This window comes from Thunnus albacares, chromosome 18 (genome assembly GCF_914725855.1).
Source record: "Thunnus albacares chromosome 18, fThuAlb1.1, whole genome shotgun sequence".
NCBI classification, from domain to species: Eukaryota; Metazoa; Chordata; class Actinopteri; order Scombriformes; family Scombridae; genus Thunnus; species Thunnus albacares.
The window spans coordinates 10638162-10651191 of NC_058123.1; the positions used below are offsets into that span (position 1 = coordinate 10638162).

The 13030-nt window shown below is 38.7% G+C and overlaps 1 protein-coding gene across 4 annotated transcripts in view; it reads left to right on the forward strand.

Moving 5' to 3' along the window:
• kcnt1a (potassium sodium-activated channel subfamily T member 1a) overlaps positions 1-12153 on the forward strand; it is a 36655-nt gene extending 24502 nt beyond the window's left edge. For 2 of the 4 annotated variants that reach the window (XM_044333395.1, XM_044333394.1), the window contains exons 18-31: positions 632-861; positions 959-1175; positions 2163-2268; positions 2408-2580; positions 4210-4281; positions 4530-4664; positions 4840-4951; positions 5156-5257; positions 5516-5599; positions 5688-5816; positions 6041-6335; positions 6492-6554; positions 7609-7693; positions 8875-12152. In XM_044333395.1, the coding sequence (XP_044189330.1) occupies positions 632-861; positions 959-1175; positions 2163-2268; positions 2408-2580; positions 4210-4281; positions 4530-4664; positions 4840-4951; positions 5156-5257; positions 5516-5599; positions 5688-5816; positions 6041-6335; positions 6492-6554; positions 7609-7693; positions 8875-8992 (1921 nt within the window). In that variant the 3' untranslated portion in view covers positions 8993-12152. Of the gene's footprint in view, positions 1-631; positions 862-958; positions 1176-2162; positions 2269-2407; positions 2581-4209; positions 4282-4529; positions 4665-4839; positions 4991-5155; positions 5258-5515; positions 5600-5687; positions 5817-6040; positions 6336-6491; positions 6555-7608; positions 7694-8874 lie in introns of all 4 variants that reach the window. The other 2 variants (XM_044333393.1, XM_044333392.1) reach the window with 2 other exon arrangements.
• The last annotated feature ends 877 nt before the right edge of the window (positions 12154-13030 follow it).

The following is a 13030-nucleotide window of genomic DNA, read 5'->3' on the forward strand; positions in this document are numbered from 1 at the left end:
ACTTGCGTAGCTGTTTAAAGAAATTGTTTAACATTTTGGGAAATTCGCTTATTTGCTTATTTGCCATGAGTTAGATGAGAAAATCAATACCACTCATATCTGTCCGTTCATTATGAAGCTACAGCCAGCGGCCGGTTAGCATAGCTCAGCATAAAGACTTAAAATGGGGAAACAGCTAGCCTGGCTCTGTATGAAAGTTACAAAATTGGCACCTCTAAAGCTCACTAATTAATACATTATATCTTTTTTGTTTAATCCATAAAAACAACAACATGTGGTTTTACAGGGGGTTATGTGTTGAATTATTTCTTGGCCAGATTTTTTACCTTAGGACAGAGCCAGGCTAGCTGTTCCCCCCGTCTCCAGTCTCTGTGCTAGGCAAAGCTAACTGGCTGCTGGCTCCAGCTTCATATTGATCGGACAGATATCAAAGAGGTCTTCTCCTCTAACTCTCGGCAAGAAAGTGAATAAGTATATATCCAAAATGTTGAACTATTTCTTTGAACCCCAAGTATCAATTCTCAGCTATGAAGTCCTGGATTTTTACAGCTTTAAATGTAATGACAAGATTCTGTCGGCAGACATTTGTTTCAAGTAGCCTATATGCTAACTACATGTATGCGATGTCCAGGTATGGCGTGTGTTTGATCGGTATAAAGAGGGAGGACAACAAGAGCATTCTGCTGAACCCTGGTCCACACCACATCATGGCTGCCACAGACACCTGCTACTACATCAACATCACAAAGGAGGAGAACTCAGCCTTCATCTTCAACCAGGAGGAGAGGAAGGGGCGTCCTGTGGGGGGAATCTATGATGGACCCTCACAGCTTCCTGTGCACAGCATCATTGCTAGCATGGGTAAGAGGAAGTAGAGTGTGATGAAGATGAGGATATAAATTTAGGAGATGCTGGTTCTTTGTCTGTGTTTTAAAGCTCATTTCAATGTATTTTTCAGGCACTGTTGCCATGGATCTTCAGAATACGAGTCCACCTGACGTCGCAAGTGATAAACTGGTCCCACCTACAGTAAATGGGACAGGGAGCCGCCGGCCGAGCATCGCTCCAGTTCAGGAGATTGCAGACTCCTCCTCAATCCTGCCATGTGACCTCCTTAGTGACCAATCAGAGGATGACTCCGTCTTCATAGATGAGAAAGGCCACTCGTCTACTGAGTAAGAAGTCTCTTTCTGTGTGTGTGTGTGTGTTTATGTATAATATGTTGCAGTGGTGTTTAATTAAGGATCCTCAATAGAGACTTCTTACCTATACCTTTTAAACCTAACCACAACACGGCAGGGCAAACAACACAGGCCATGATTTTAAAAAAAAAGTTATATGCAGCAGTACTAAAGTACTACAGACGTTACCTAACTTAAATATTACTCAGAAGGTAGAAGTTGGATTGCTTGTGCTCAAAACTACTTATTTAAGTTAAACTACAAAAGTAGTTTATGATTACTTTGAGCAATAGTCTCTTATTAGTCTCCTCATGTTAATGACCCTGAAATTATAGATAGCTTGTTTGTATGTACCACTAAAAAAAGTATATTCACTCAATAAGTACAATTTAGAGGTTTTTGTCCTTCTGTTACTTTATTATATATATATAATATATACTTTTATTCCCTTACAGATCAGAGGGAAATATTGTACTTTCTAATCCACTACATACAGAGCATACTGTATTTTGCATACATAATTCCTGATTATATTGTGTGCTATATTATATGTATATATATATATATATATATATATAAGGTTAAACAACCCAACAATATAAACAGTAAAGTGGTCGAAATTATCTCTCAACAGTAACATGCTACTTATTAATGTGCATCATTAATATAATCCAACAATTCAATTTATAATCATATAACCTTCACAAGGGGCCTTTTTTCTGCATTATGAGCACTTTTAATTTTGCATTGTGGTATTGCTACTTTTACATATGTAAAATGTTAATATGAAAAATATTAACAGTACCTGTGATATTTCTGTGATTGCTTTATCCAGCGTGCAGCTTAACTTGAATACACTGTGGGATCATTTCTGTTAGAAGATGAAAATTACAACAACAGAACGTGATCATTTTCTTCCAAGATGAACACAGTATGTTTAAAAAAAAATGTGTCATTTGCACTTTTTGGATTTGTTGCCAGGTATGTGAAAGGTTATCCCCCTAACTCTCCGTACATTGGGAGCTCGCCCACCTTGTGCCATCTGTTGGCTGAGAAAGCCCCGTTCTGCTGCCTACGACTGGACCAGGTGGGCAGTCGCTGATCCTTCAACTTAGTCACTCAATTACTTACAGCCTCCATCATTCCTGCCATTCCTCCCCTCCTCTCACTGTCCTTCACTTCATAATAGCAAACCTAAAATACCTGTTTTTGTTTCCCCTGTGCAGGGTTGCAGGCACAACAGCTTTGAGGATGCGAAGGCTTACGGTTTTAAAAACAAGCTCATCATTGTTTCCGCTGAGACTGCAGGGAACGGTCTCTATAACTTTATCGTGCCCCTCAGAGCTTATTACAGACCCAGGAAAGAACTCAACCCGATTGTCTTGCTACTGGATAACCCGTGAGTTCACCTTAACACACACACACACACACATCATTTCTATCTTTCTCTATCACTCACCATTTCACGCTGGGATACATTATGTATGCTAAAAGCTCACGTCAGCCGAGCACTCAGGACAAGGCTGTGGAGGTGGGATTTCATTGTCAGTCCTGATGTTAGGTTACCGCTGCCGCTCATAGTGACGGTGTGTTTTGAGCGACAAAGAAAATAAGCGCTCCGTAGCTCCAGACAGTAACCATAGCAACTTGCTTTGCCTTGAACTGGAGTGATATATATTGCTACAAGGGGAGAAAAAGATGGAGAGAATGATTTCTTTGGGGAACACCGAACAGGCTTTCATCAACAGCCCTGATGTGTCCCTTTTCAGCCTCCACATGCATGCTCTCAGGACTCTCATAGCAACACACACATAACAATAAACTCTCTCCCTCCGTGCAGCTCTCTCTCTCTCTCTCTTTCTCTCCCTCCTTTCCTTCCTATTGCTGTCACACACACACAAATATAAACACCCACACGCTTGGATACGAAATTCAAGCACTTACGACAGCCTTGGGTCTCTAGTCGGAAGGACTGGGCAGATGCATAAAGTAAAGTTCTGTCAGCGGGGGGTTATTGGTTGAGGACAGGCGGTAATAAAGCAACTAAATCTCTCTGAGTGCGTTCAGCACCAGACGGCTTCATCTCTCAGCCTGAAAACACACTAACCAGGGAGTTAAACTACCACAGAGGCTCCTGAGGCCCTGATACTTACTGTTGCACATCATCACACAGTAACCACTCACGTCCCTAAAGCAGCTATATAGTAGTTTTCACTGTGTTTAGTGTATACTAAGCCTGAAAGTTTTGTAGAGCTGCAACAATTAGTCGATTAATTGATTAGTCAATTGACAGAAAATTCATCAGCAACTATTCTGATAATTGATTACTTGTTTTGAGTAATTTTTTTTAAAAAGAAATGCTAAAATTCTCAGTTTCAAGCTTCTTAAGTGTGAATATTCTTTGGTTTCTTCAGTCCTCGATGATAGTAAATAAAACATCTTTGGGTTCTGGACAAAACAAGATATTTGGTATTCAAAACAAGGCTTTGGGAAACAGTGATCAACATTTTTCACCATTTTCTGACATTTTTTGGACCAAATGACTAAGTGATTAATCAAGAAAATAACTGACAGATTAATCAATAGTGAAAATAATTGTTAGTTGCAGCCCTAAAGTTTTGGGACTGTTGCTATGTATGAATTTAGCAACAAATCATTTTCCAAACCTGACAGAGATTTCAATTGTCAAATTATACTTAATTTATAAGATGTGTGCTTTTTTAATAGTTAGTTATTTTCCATTTCCTTGTCCTAGCAAAGCACATATACAAACCATAAGGCAAAGTTTATTGTATAGCATTTTTCAACATCAAGAAGAGGTAGAAAATTTCATAGAAAATGTTTAGTAGAGGGAAAAAAACAAATGCTACAAGCCTAAAGTTTATCCTGAACAATTTGTTTTTATGTGAATATCCGAGTCAATCTTTGTGCATTTAAAAATAATTTTCTTTTTTATCTTACTAATATATTGTGTGTTTCCCAGTGCAATAGAAAACAAATGTTTCTCTATTATTTATGTTTCCTGTAGGCCAGATAATCACTTTCTGGAGGCTATCTGCTGTTTTCCGATGGTTTACTACATGGCTGGAACCATAGACAAGTAAGATTTATATGGTCGTATAACTTTCTGCTTTCCATTATAATTTTATTACACAGTACCAGTCAAAAGCTTGGACACACGTTCCCATTCAAGTGGATGAGAAGGTGTGTCCCACCTGGTGCTGGTGCATTACATTTATTTTCTATTTAATAAGAGTTCTTCTTCTCTGAGATTGAATTAGATGTGCAGTATATTTCAGGCAAATTGATATCTGCTTTCGATCTGCTCAATGTTTGTGTGTGTTTCAGTCTAGACAGCCTGCTGCAGTGTGGCATCATATACGCAGATAATTTGGTTGTTGTGGATAAAGAGAGTACAATGAGTGCTGAGGAGGATTACATGGCTGATGCCAAAACTATTGTCAACGTACAGACAATGTTCAGGTAATCAATTACATTTTTCTCATATATTACTCCTGACATGGTCTTTAATTTTTGGAAATCAATCAACTGTGATGTTTAGTTTCATCCTCTGACTCTGATTCATCTATTTCCTCATTCTTAAATTCATTTTTTTTTATCATATCCTTTAATGTAACGCCCTTCTCTCTCATTCCAGGTTGTTTCCCAGTCTCAGCATCATCACAGAGCTTACTCATCCATCTAACATGAGGTTCATGCAGTTCAGAGCTAAGGATTGCTATTCATTGGCTCTCTCCAAGCTGGAGAAAGTAAGACATACAAGAGATATGTCAAGTGTGGTATTGATGGTATGAAGTATGAACATTAATTATTAAGAGTAGATTTTTTTTTAATGTAGCAAGTTATTTTTCTGCCATTTCCATCTTACTTTCTAGACTGTCAGAAAAATGAAAGACCTTTATATGTAATTCACCTTTACTGTGCTTTGTGCATGTCCTGATGTTCCCCCACAGAAGGAGCGCGATAAAGGCTCCAACTTGGCCTTCATGTTTCGCCTACCTTTCGCTGCTGGCAGAGTGTTCAGTATCAGCATGCTGGACACCCTGCTCTACCAGGTTGGTACAAAACTACAGCTAAAAGCACTGAAGCCTCAAATGACTCTTTTCAATATCAGGTGACAGGAATTAATGTGTCTTACGGCAGCTGAGAAACAGCATCATCTGAAGAAACAGAGCAGCATTACCATCACAAAGCAAAAGTGCCCTCTTGTGTTCAGTTGTGGATAGGACTTTCACTCAAGTTTCTTTATGTACAATGTGTTTTTAGCTGTAATAAACAAATGAAAAGATATTCTTTCTGTGATTTCTTATCAGTCTTTTGTGAAGGACTACATGATCCTTATTGCAAGGCTGCTGCTGGGACTGGACACCACACCAGGATCAGGATACCTCTGTGCTGTGAGTTAGATAGAAAGAAAATCATCTGTAAAAAGAAGGAAATGATCTGTAACAGTTTACCAAATTGAATGTTTTTCTCTTGTTCCAGATGAAAGTAACTGAGGAAGATCTATGGATTAGTACTTATGGCAGACTTTTCCAGAAGCTCTGCTCCTCTAGTGCAGAAATTCCTATTGGGATATATCGGACAGAGTCCCACATTTTCTCTACTTCTGAGGTGAGATCTCACACAAGATGTTAAATATCCATCTTCAATGTGAGACCACTTTTATTACAAATGAGTTTGTGGCTTATAGCAGAATATTGACACATAAATAATCAATTGTAGCATATAAAAATGGTTATTTACCTCATATGAGAATGATTGTTTTTGCTATTTTTGAACTTTTATAATGATGAGCATCCTGGTCTTAAAGGTAACCTGCTGTCTCCCCACCTCAGTCTCAGGTGTCAGTCAGCGTTGATGAGTGTGAGGATACGAAGGACAGGGGTGACGAATCTCAGAGCAACGACCCGTCAGATCACCCCCTGCTGAGAAAGAAGAGCATGCAGTGGGCACGGCGTCTGAGTAAGAAAAGTGTTAGGTGGCAGGGGGTGAACCGGGACTCGAGCAAGGACCACACCCAACGCATCGCTCAGCAGCGCCTCAACCTCTACCGACGCTCTGAAAGGGAAGAGCTGTCTGAGCTGGTCCGCAACCGCATGAGGCACCTGGGCCTCCCCACTTCAGGATATGGTGAGGATGGACTCATCTCTAACTTCTGGAACATATTCGGCTGAGCACTAGGGCTGAGAACTGTTTTTATAGTTGCTCAATGTCTTCATTTCTCAAACTTTTATGTCTGCCTCTGCTTAAAAGTTTGTCTGTTTCTTGTCTAACTGTTGTTTTTAGAAGACCTAACTAATCTGACAGCCAGTGACGTCATGAACAGAGTCAATCTGGGATACCTACAAGGTAAGCATTTAAGTAAAGATCAGGTAGAAATTAGTTCATAACTCTGATCTTCCTCTTCAATCAAATCCTGGTGTTTTATCCTAGTAAACTGGGATCTTTAGATTCCTCTCTACAATGCCTGATAAACACATGGAACACTCAAATTTAGGAAGACATAATAATATCTCATTTTCTACAGCTTAATTACAGACAAAAAAAACTTAAAGGTGCAATAAATGACATTCAGCCTCACTGGATGTCAGTAAACAACAAGGCCTGTTTGTTATGTAAAGATATAGTGTAGTAATAGCATCCTGAGCAGAGAATGAAGTCACACTCCCTCTGTGTGTGTTATCCAAGCTTCTCTGTTCTTTGTTTGGGTAGCTGGTCCGGCCGCACGACATGTTAGTGCATGTGAGCGTGCATGTTAGTGCATGTGAGTCCCTCCGTGTTCTCCACGTCCATTTCCAAGATGGTGGCCATGTCACAAACTTTGTCAAATTACAGCTAAACAGTACACTAAAATATGTTTCTGAAAACATTTGAGGTGAGAAACAGGCAATGCAGTAACAGAATCTTGATCCTTATTTGATCAGGACTGCCTAGTTTGTTTTGGTCTGAGATGTTGGTGCTCTAGTGCGACATCTAGTGCCTGAATGTCGTGTATTGCAACTTAAATTATAATTCACTAGAAGAAGAAGAAAGTCCCCACAGTCAATCAGTGGCTTAATCAGTTGATCAATACACTGCACCTTGAAATAATAAGGTTTTTTGCTAAAGGATAAACTTAAGATCTGGCAGCCGCTTACTTATTATCTAAAATCTGAACATTAATCATCTTAGAGAAGCCATATTGTTTTTTTCCATCATTTGTAGTGTGTGAATGTGTGTGTATGAGAGAGTTAACGATTCCTTAATATTTTTTATGTTGTATATTCTGTGTGTAAAACAAACCATCAATGTCACTTTTATTTTATGATGTTATATCCTTTTTACAATAAAACATTTTAAGAAATTTGATCATGAGATGCAGACTTTTCCCAGGTCACTGATTGGGATTATGTTTGTGTTTCAGATGAGCAGAATGATCACCAAAACACTCTGTCCTACGTCCTGATTAACCCTTCTCCCGACACCAGGCTGGAGCTCAATGACATTGTGTAAGTATTATCCCCTCATGTTGCTCCATGTATTGTCGATGACGTTTGAGTCAGTTCATACCCGTTTCATTATGAACAGACGTGCAAACCCATGAAAGAAAAAACACAAAAAAATTACTTTTTTGCCTGCACAAAGGTTTTTCAGATGTGTTTTGTGTATTTTTCAGCTTTCTTGGAGACACCTTCTTTGCTGATTTGTTTGCATGTGTTACATTGCTGTGTTGCCAGAAACTAGTCCAAGAGATAATGAAAGCAAAACAGTTTAATGGAAAAATCTGTTTAGTGACAATTTGGCTTAATACCATTCTGGTCCTATCTGATCTGCCTCCACTACCAACCAAACTCCACTACCTCTAACGGAGGCTAATGTGGAGGAAATATAATAGAAATTTAGATTCCGAGAACACTTTTCTTACACTGATCACCCTTCTCTGCAGTTCCCCTTAAATGTAAAGGGCATTTTAGCTCATTATTTTGGTTTTACAGCCCACAACCTTACTGTTTTGGTTCAGTCTCACCGCTCTCATCGTCCTCGTTTCTAGCACTAGGTAAGTAGTGTGAGCAAAAAGGCTCTGATAAAGCAACCGTATGCTATCTGGTCAGCACTAAACAGCAGACAGACAAAGTTACCAACTAACTGCTTAAGATTTAGATATTTACCTAAGAAGTTGGTAGAAAGCAAAACAGAGCTAAAAAGAGTGGATATTGGACTTTTTCGTCAAGTGGCCATAAACATGACTCCATGTGAATACTAATATTCGTCTGTGTCTGCTGGATATGTAAAATAGGCTATTGTTTGCTAACACATTAGCCATAAACATGATTATATGCTAATATTATGCTTACAGCTGTGAAAACACTTATAAAAGAATGGACGCCAACAATTTTGTAGCATATTGTTATGGGAAAATTATACGTTTACAATGAAACAACATCAATTGTAATACAACAGCTGAGGAAGGAAGGCAGTTATTTAGTATCCATCCATGGATGTTTCCTGCTCATGATAGAGGGTGGTGAGTGCATCCCGCAGTTTACCTGTTTATTTAGCTCCTCTTCTTTAATGTGGAGTGCCCGTCATGGCTGTGACTTTGTGTTGAATTGATGCACGTGTTTGTCTCAGTTCTTCATCTGCCCTTCTGCTGTCTCTCTATCTCTCTCTCTCTCTCTCTCTCTCTCAGGTACTTGATTCGTTCGGACCCTCTGGCTCACGTTCCTGAGGAGCCTCCTGTCCACAGCAGCAGTCTGAAAGAGAGACAGGAGTCTTGCACAGACACCAGAGAGGACACCCAGCTCTGATACCGCGCTGAACTTGGTTCACTTCCTCCTAATCAGCCCACTTTGGCTTTCCTGGAGGCCTCGTCGCGTCCATGCAGATCCAGTCTGAAAGAGGGCAGTTTGTGCTGTAATGTTCCAGCACTGCAGTCTACTACTGTATTATATGAGTGCCTACTGTTTGGCAGATGACATTTGACATCATCTGTGACATTTTCATTCTCTTGCCACAGACATCGTATATAAGAATGGTGTATTCATTTCTATGAAAGCGCTTTCAGATGAGCAGTCGGGGACCAGCTTGTTAACACATGATTGCCGCTAACTGAAGGGATTTCAGTCAGGTCTGTTGTCCCTGCAGTGTTACCCTTGGTTTGGCTTAATCTGATTCACCAAACAAAAGAATTAAGATCACAGGACCACCTTTATGCTTTTTATTGTCATGAGGCCTCCTGAAATTCAGGTTTTTGGGTTGTAGCTCCCTCAGGAAAATTTGAACATCAAGATCAGATGTTTTGAGATGCAGGGGTTGGTGACTCTGACCAGGATTAAATCGGGCATTATCAGTCATTTCTTGACTTGGGTAGGTTGTGCACTTTATGAAGAGATTACCAGAAACCAGATGCACATACAGTACAGTATTCTAAAATTTCCTAAACAGTACACACCAACCTATTTACCACCCGTTGCATAAAAACAAATATAACCTTCAACACTATGTGACTTAAATGAAATATGTCCATTAAAGCTTTCATTTAAAGCTTAATTTTTGTAGCTGAACAATAGAAGTAGTTATTCAGTGCTGTAGAGTCCTAATTAGTACGTAATGTACAAACAATGATGGTTACTTATATGTTCGCTGCAGTACATTTCTTTAGGTTAGATGAGGTTTTGCACTTCAAGGACTTAGTTCAACCCTTTAAACAGGCCGTGCCATATAATCAATATTGTGCCATAAAGGATTTATTTGATGTTTACTATATTAGTCATCAGAGAACCTAATTTGTCTTTCAACGCTGTTCAGTGAAAGAATTTGCTCATTAATTTCACATTCGTGGCTATACGGGCGAGGTATGTATTTTGAAAATGCTACATCTTGTACACAAGAAATCTCTCTTTGACTTCGTACATATTTAAATGTTGAAAATAAGTGTACTTCAGTATCATTTTATTTTGCACATTAAAGTGCAATATGATGAAAAAACCTGCTGAAACTGTTTTGAGTTGGATAATAATTTAGTCTTAGCGTTGCTAGCGTTCCTTGGATGGATGGATGGATGTGGATAATTGGTACGATTTTAAGATGAGCTATCCCAATTCAACTCTCACTACTGACATTGTCTTCTCTACATTTAATTATGTGAGAGTTCATTTATGTGTTACTAAACAGAGCAGACAAGGTAAAGGATTGTCATTTTCAAACAACGTAACGTGACTCCTTTCCTAATGAGGTTGACTGACTGAAACATCACATTTTTTTAGACTAAAGGTCTGTTTTGTATTGTTTCTGAGTTTCACTTGGCATTAAACCTTAAAGACATTGATGAAAATACTGTAACTGAACCCTTTGCATGAAGCAAATAGTCAGAAATATGCCAGTTGAATGTCAAAGCTATATAGTATTCATCTTTACACATTTAAGAAGTTTCTGTTCATACGTCTCGTCAATCAAGCAAACAATTACTGTAAAATATGTTGTGAAAAATATTCAGATCCATTCCATGTTTTCCATTTATTTGTTATATATTTAACATTACAGTCCTTTTTGGGGTTCTGGAGACTCTAGGTCTTCTTTAACAACTCAAAAACCATCTTTAACATTGTTTTACCACCTTGATACTTCATGACTTCTTACTTGTGTGAGAACTGCTATGATTTTTAAATGTTGACATGTTTCAGTAGTTCGCTACAGACAACTACTTCTGTTTGAGGTCTCAGCCGTAAAACGTGGTTAAATACAGTGTATCTGTGATTGGTGTTGACAGAACTTTTTTGGAGTTTTGTAACAGTTTGTTCATAAGAGGTCCATGTTAAACCTCTCTGGGGTCTATTTAACCCTCAAGCATAAATAGCATCACTATGACGGATAGCAATGTACATTTCTTTGTCTGTGAATGAGTTTTTGCCAAACAAAAGGATTGTGTGTTTGTTTATGCCTAGCCCATATAACATATAAAACATGAAATATTTCCTTATTTTGAATTATAATAAAGCTTTATGGTCATTTTGATAGGTCCGGTTTGTGGCAAAGGGACAAGTTACCACTTTTTTCTATATGATGGGATTTAAAAGGTCAGAAAAAAATATTTCAAGGAAAAAAATTGGTTGATTTTGGTTGGCAATTATTATTTTTACACATAGCAATGTCAACAAAACACAAGGGTTAATGTAAAATGTGTGATTTTTTTTGCCATCACGAATCATTCAGAAATCTGCAAGTTTATTAAGATTCAGATACAGAAACCTCACTTGCTTTATGTATTCAGACAATGTTTCAGGACTCTGTAGAGTCACTGTTCACAGTGGTTACAGCTGTGTTACAAGAGAAACTGTACAACCAGTCTAAGGTCATGTGCAGTCTAGAGCTTTTAAAAGACATTTCTACATTTGGCTCGGTGTCAGTATTCCTGTAATCCTGACTATGTGTCCCTGCCACTGAGAAACTTCTCATAGCATAATGCTGTCACTTCACTGTAGAGACAATTTTATCCAAGTAAGGAGCAGCGGCTTTTTTGCCACATGCAGCACCAGGCAATCAGGCCAGACAGTTCAATTTTTGTGTCATTAGGCTATAGAAAATTTCAGTTTCTTTAAGTGTTGTTTGCTATCTCCAGTCTGGCTGTAATGTGTGTTTTAGTCAAAAGTGGTTTTCAGTCTAGACACTATAAAGGACTGATTGATAAAGTGCTGCAGAGTGTTTCTCTTCCTGGCTGCAGGTTTTTACCCTCTTTGCAGAGTTATTCTGAAATTATTAGAAAGGTTGTTGGGTTCTTTTTGACAACTCTTGTTAGTGCAGGTTAAAGAATATGGCTGGACAGCAAGCCTCAGGAGAAGAGTCGGTGGTTTTGACAACCAATTTCATAATGATGGAGCGCATTATAATTCTTGGAAGATAATTAGCCACATGGCTCTATTAACGTGTTAGTCTGTTGGTCTAGTCTGAAATATCTCAACAATTATGGATCCTTTTGAAATTTGTATAAAGACATTCATGGTTCCCACAGGATGGACTGTAATAATTTAAGTGAACCCTGAGTAACTTTTCATCCAGCGCCATCATCAGGCTGAAGTTTTACCCTTAAACATTCACAACAGCCTCAGCTGTATTTGTTTTCAGTGCTAATTAGCTAACATGCTACACTATGATGGTGAATGTTAATTGTTATTTTTTCTTATCATTTGACTCAAAGCATGAGTGACATACAGATTCACAGAGGTGCTAGCATGGATAATGTTGCACAATTTGAACTCAGAGGTCTACAGACAATTCTTTCATGGCTTCATTTTTGCTCTTCTCTGTGTTGAGACGTGTAGGGCTTAACATACACACGTGTGGGCCTTTCTAAATCCATACAGGCTGCAGTCATGACCAGTCAGTTTAATCTGGCACACAGCATGCAAGTCACAAAGCGACAAATTATGTCCAAGGAAAGAGCACACACCTGAGTTTAATGTAGATAGTTACATATACTGTATGGGTGTGATGCTGAGGTGCATCAATAGCTGTACACTAAACTATGTTGTGTAAAGAAGACAAAAACTTTCAAGGTGAAACAGTTGATGAAAGAAAGAAGAGTGAAAACATTGATGGAAAAAGGAAGGAGGGAGGTGATTGAGGTAAGACGAGAGTTACAGATCTGGCTGGAGAAGAGGTCTAATCAGACAGCTTAAGTGAGAACACCTGTGTGGTTGTACTGTGGGTGTGCAGGGACTTGATGAGTGGATGAATAAACAGCTAGCTGGGACACCTCAGTGAGCCATTGTTAATGTTATTAGTGACACTTGTGCTTTTCCTGAAAAAGGCCTAGGAATGAACAACAGTAATCTTAACAGTGTGTAGGA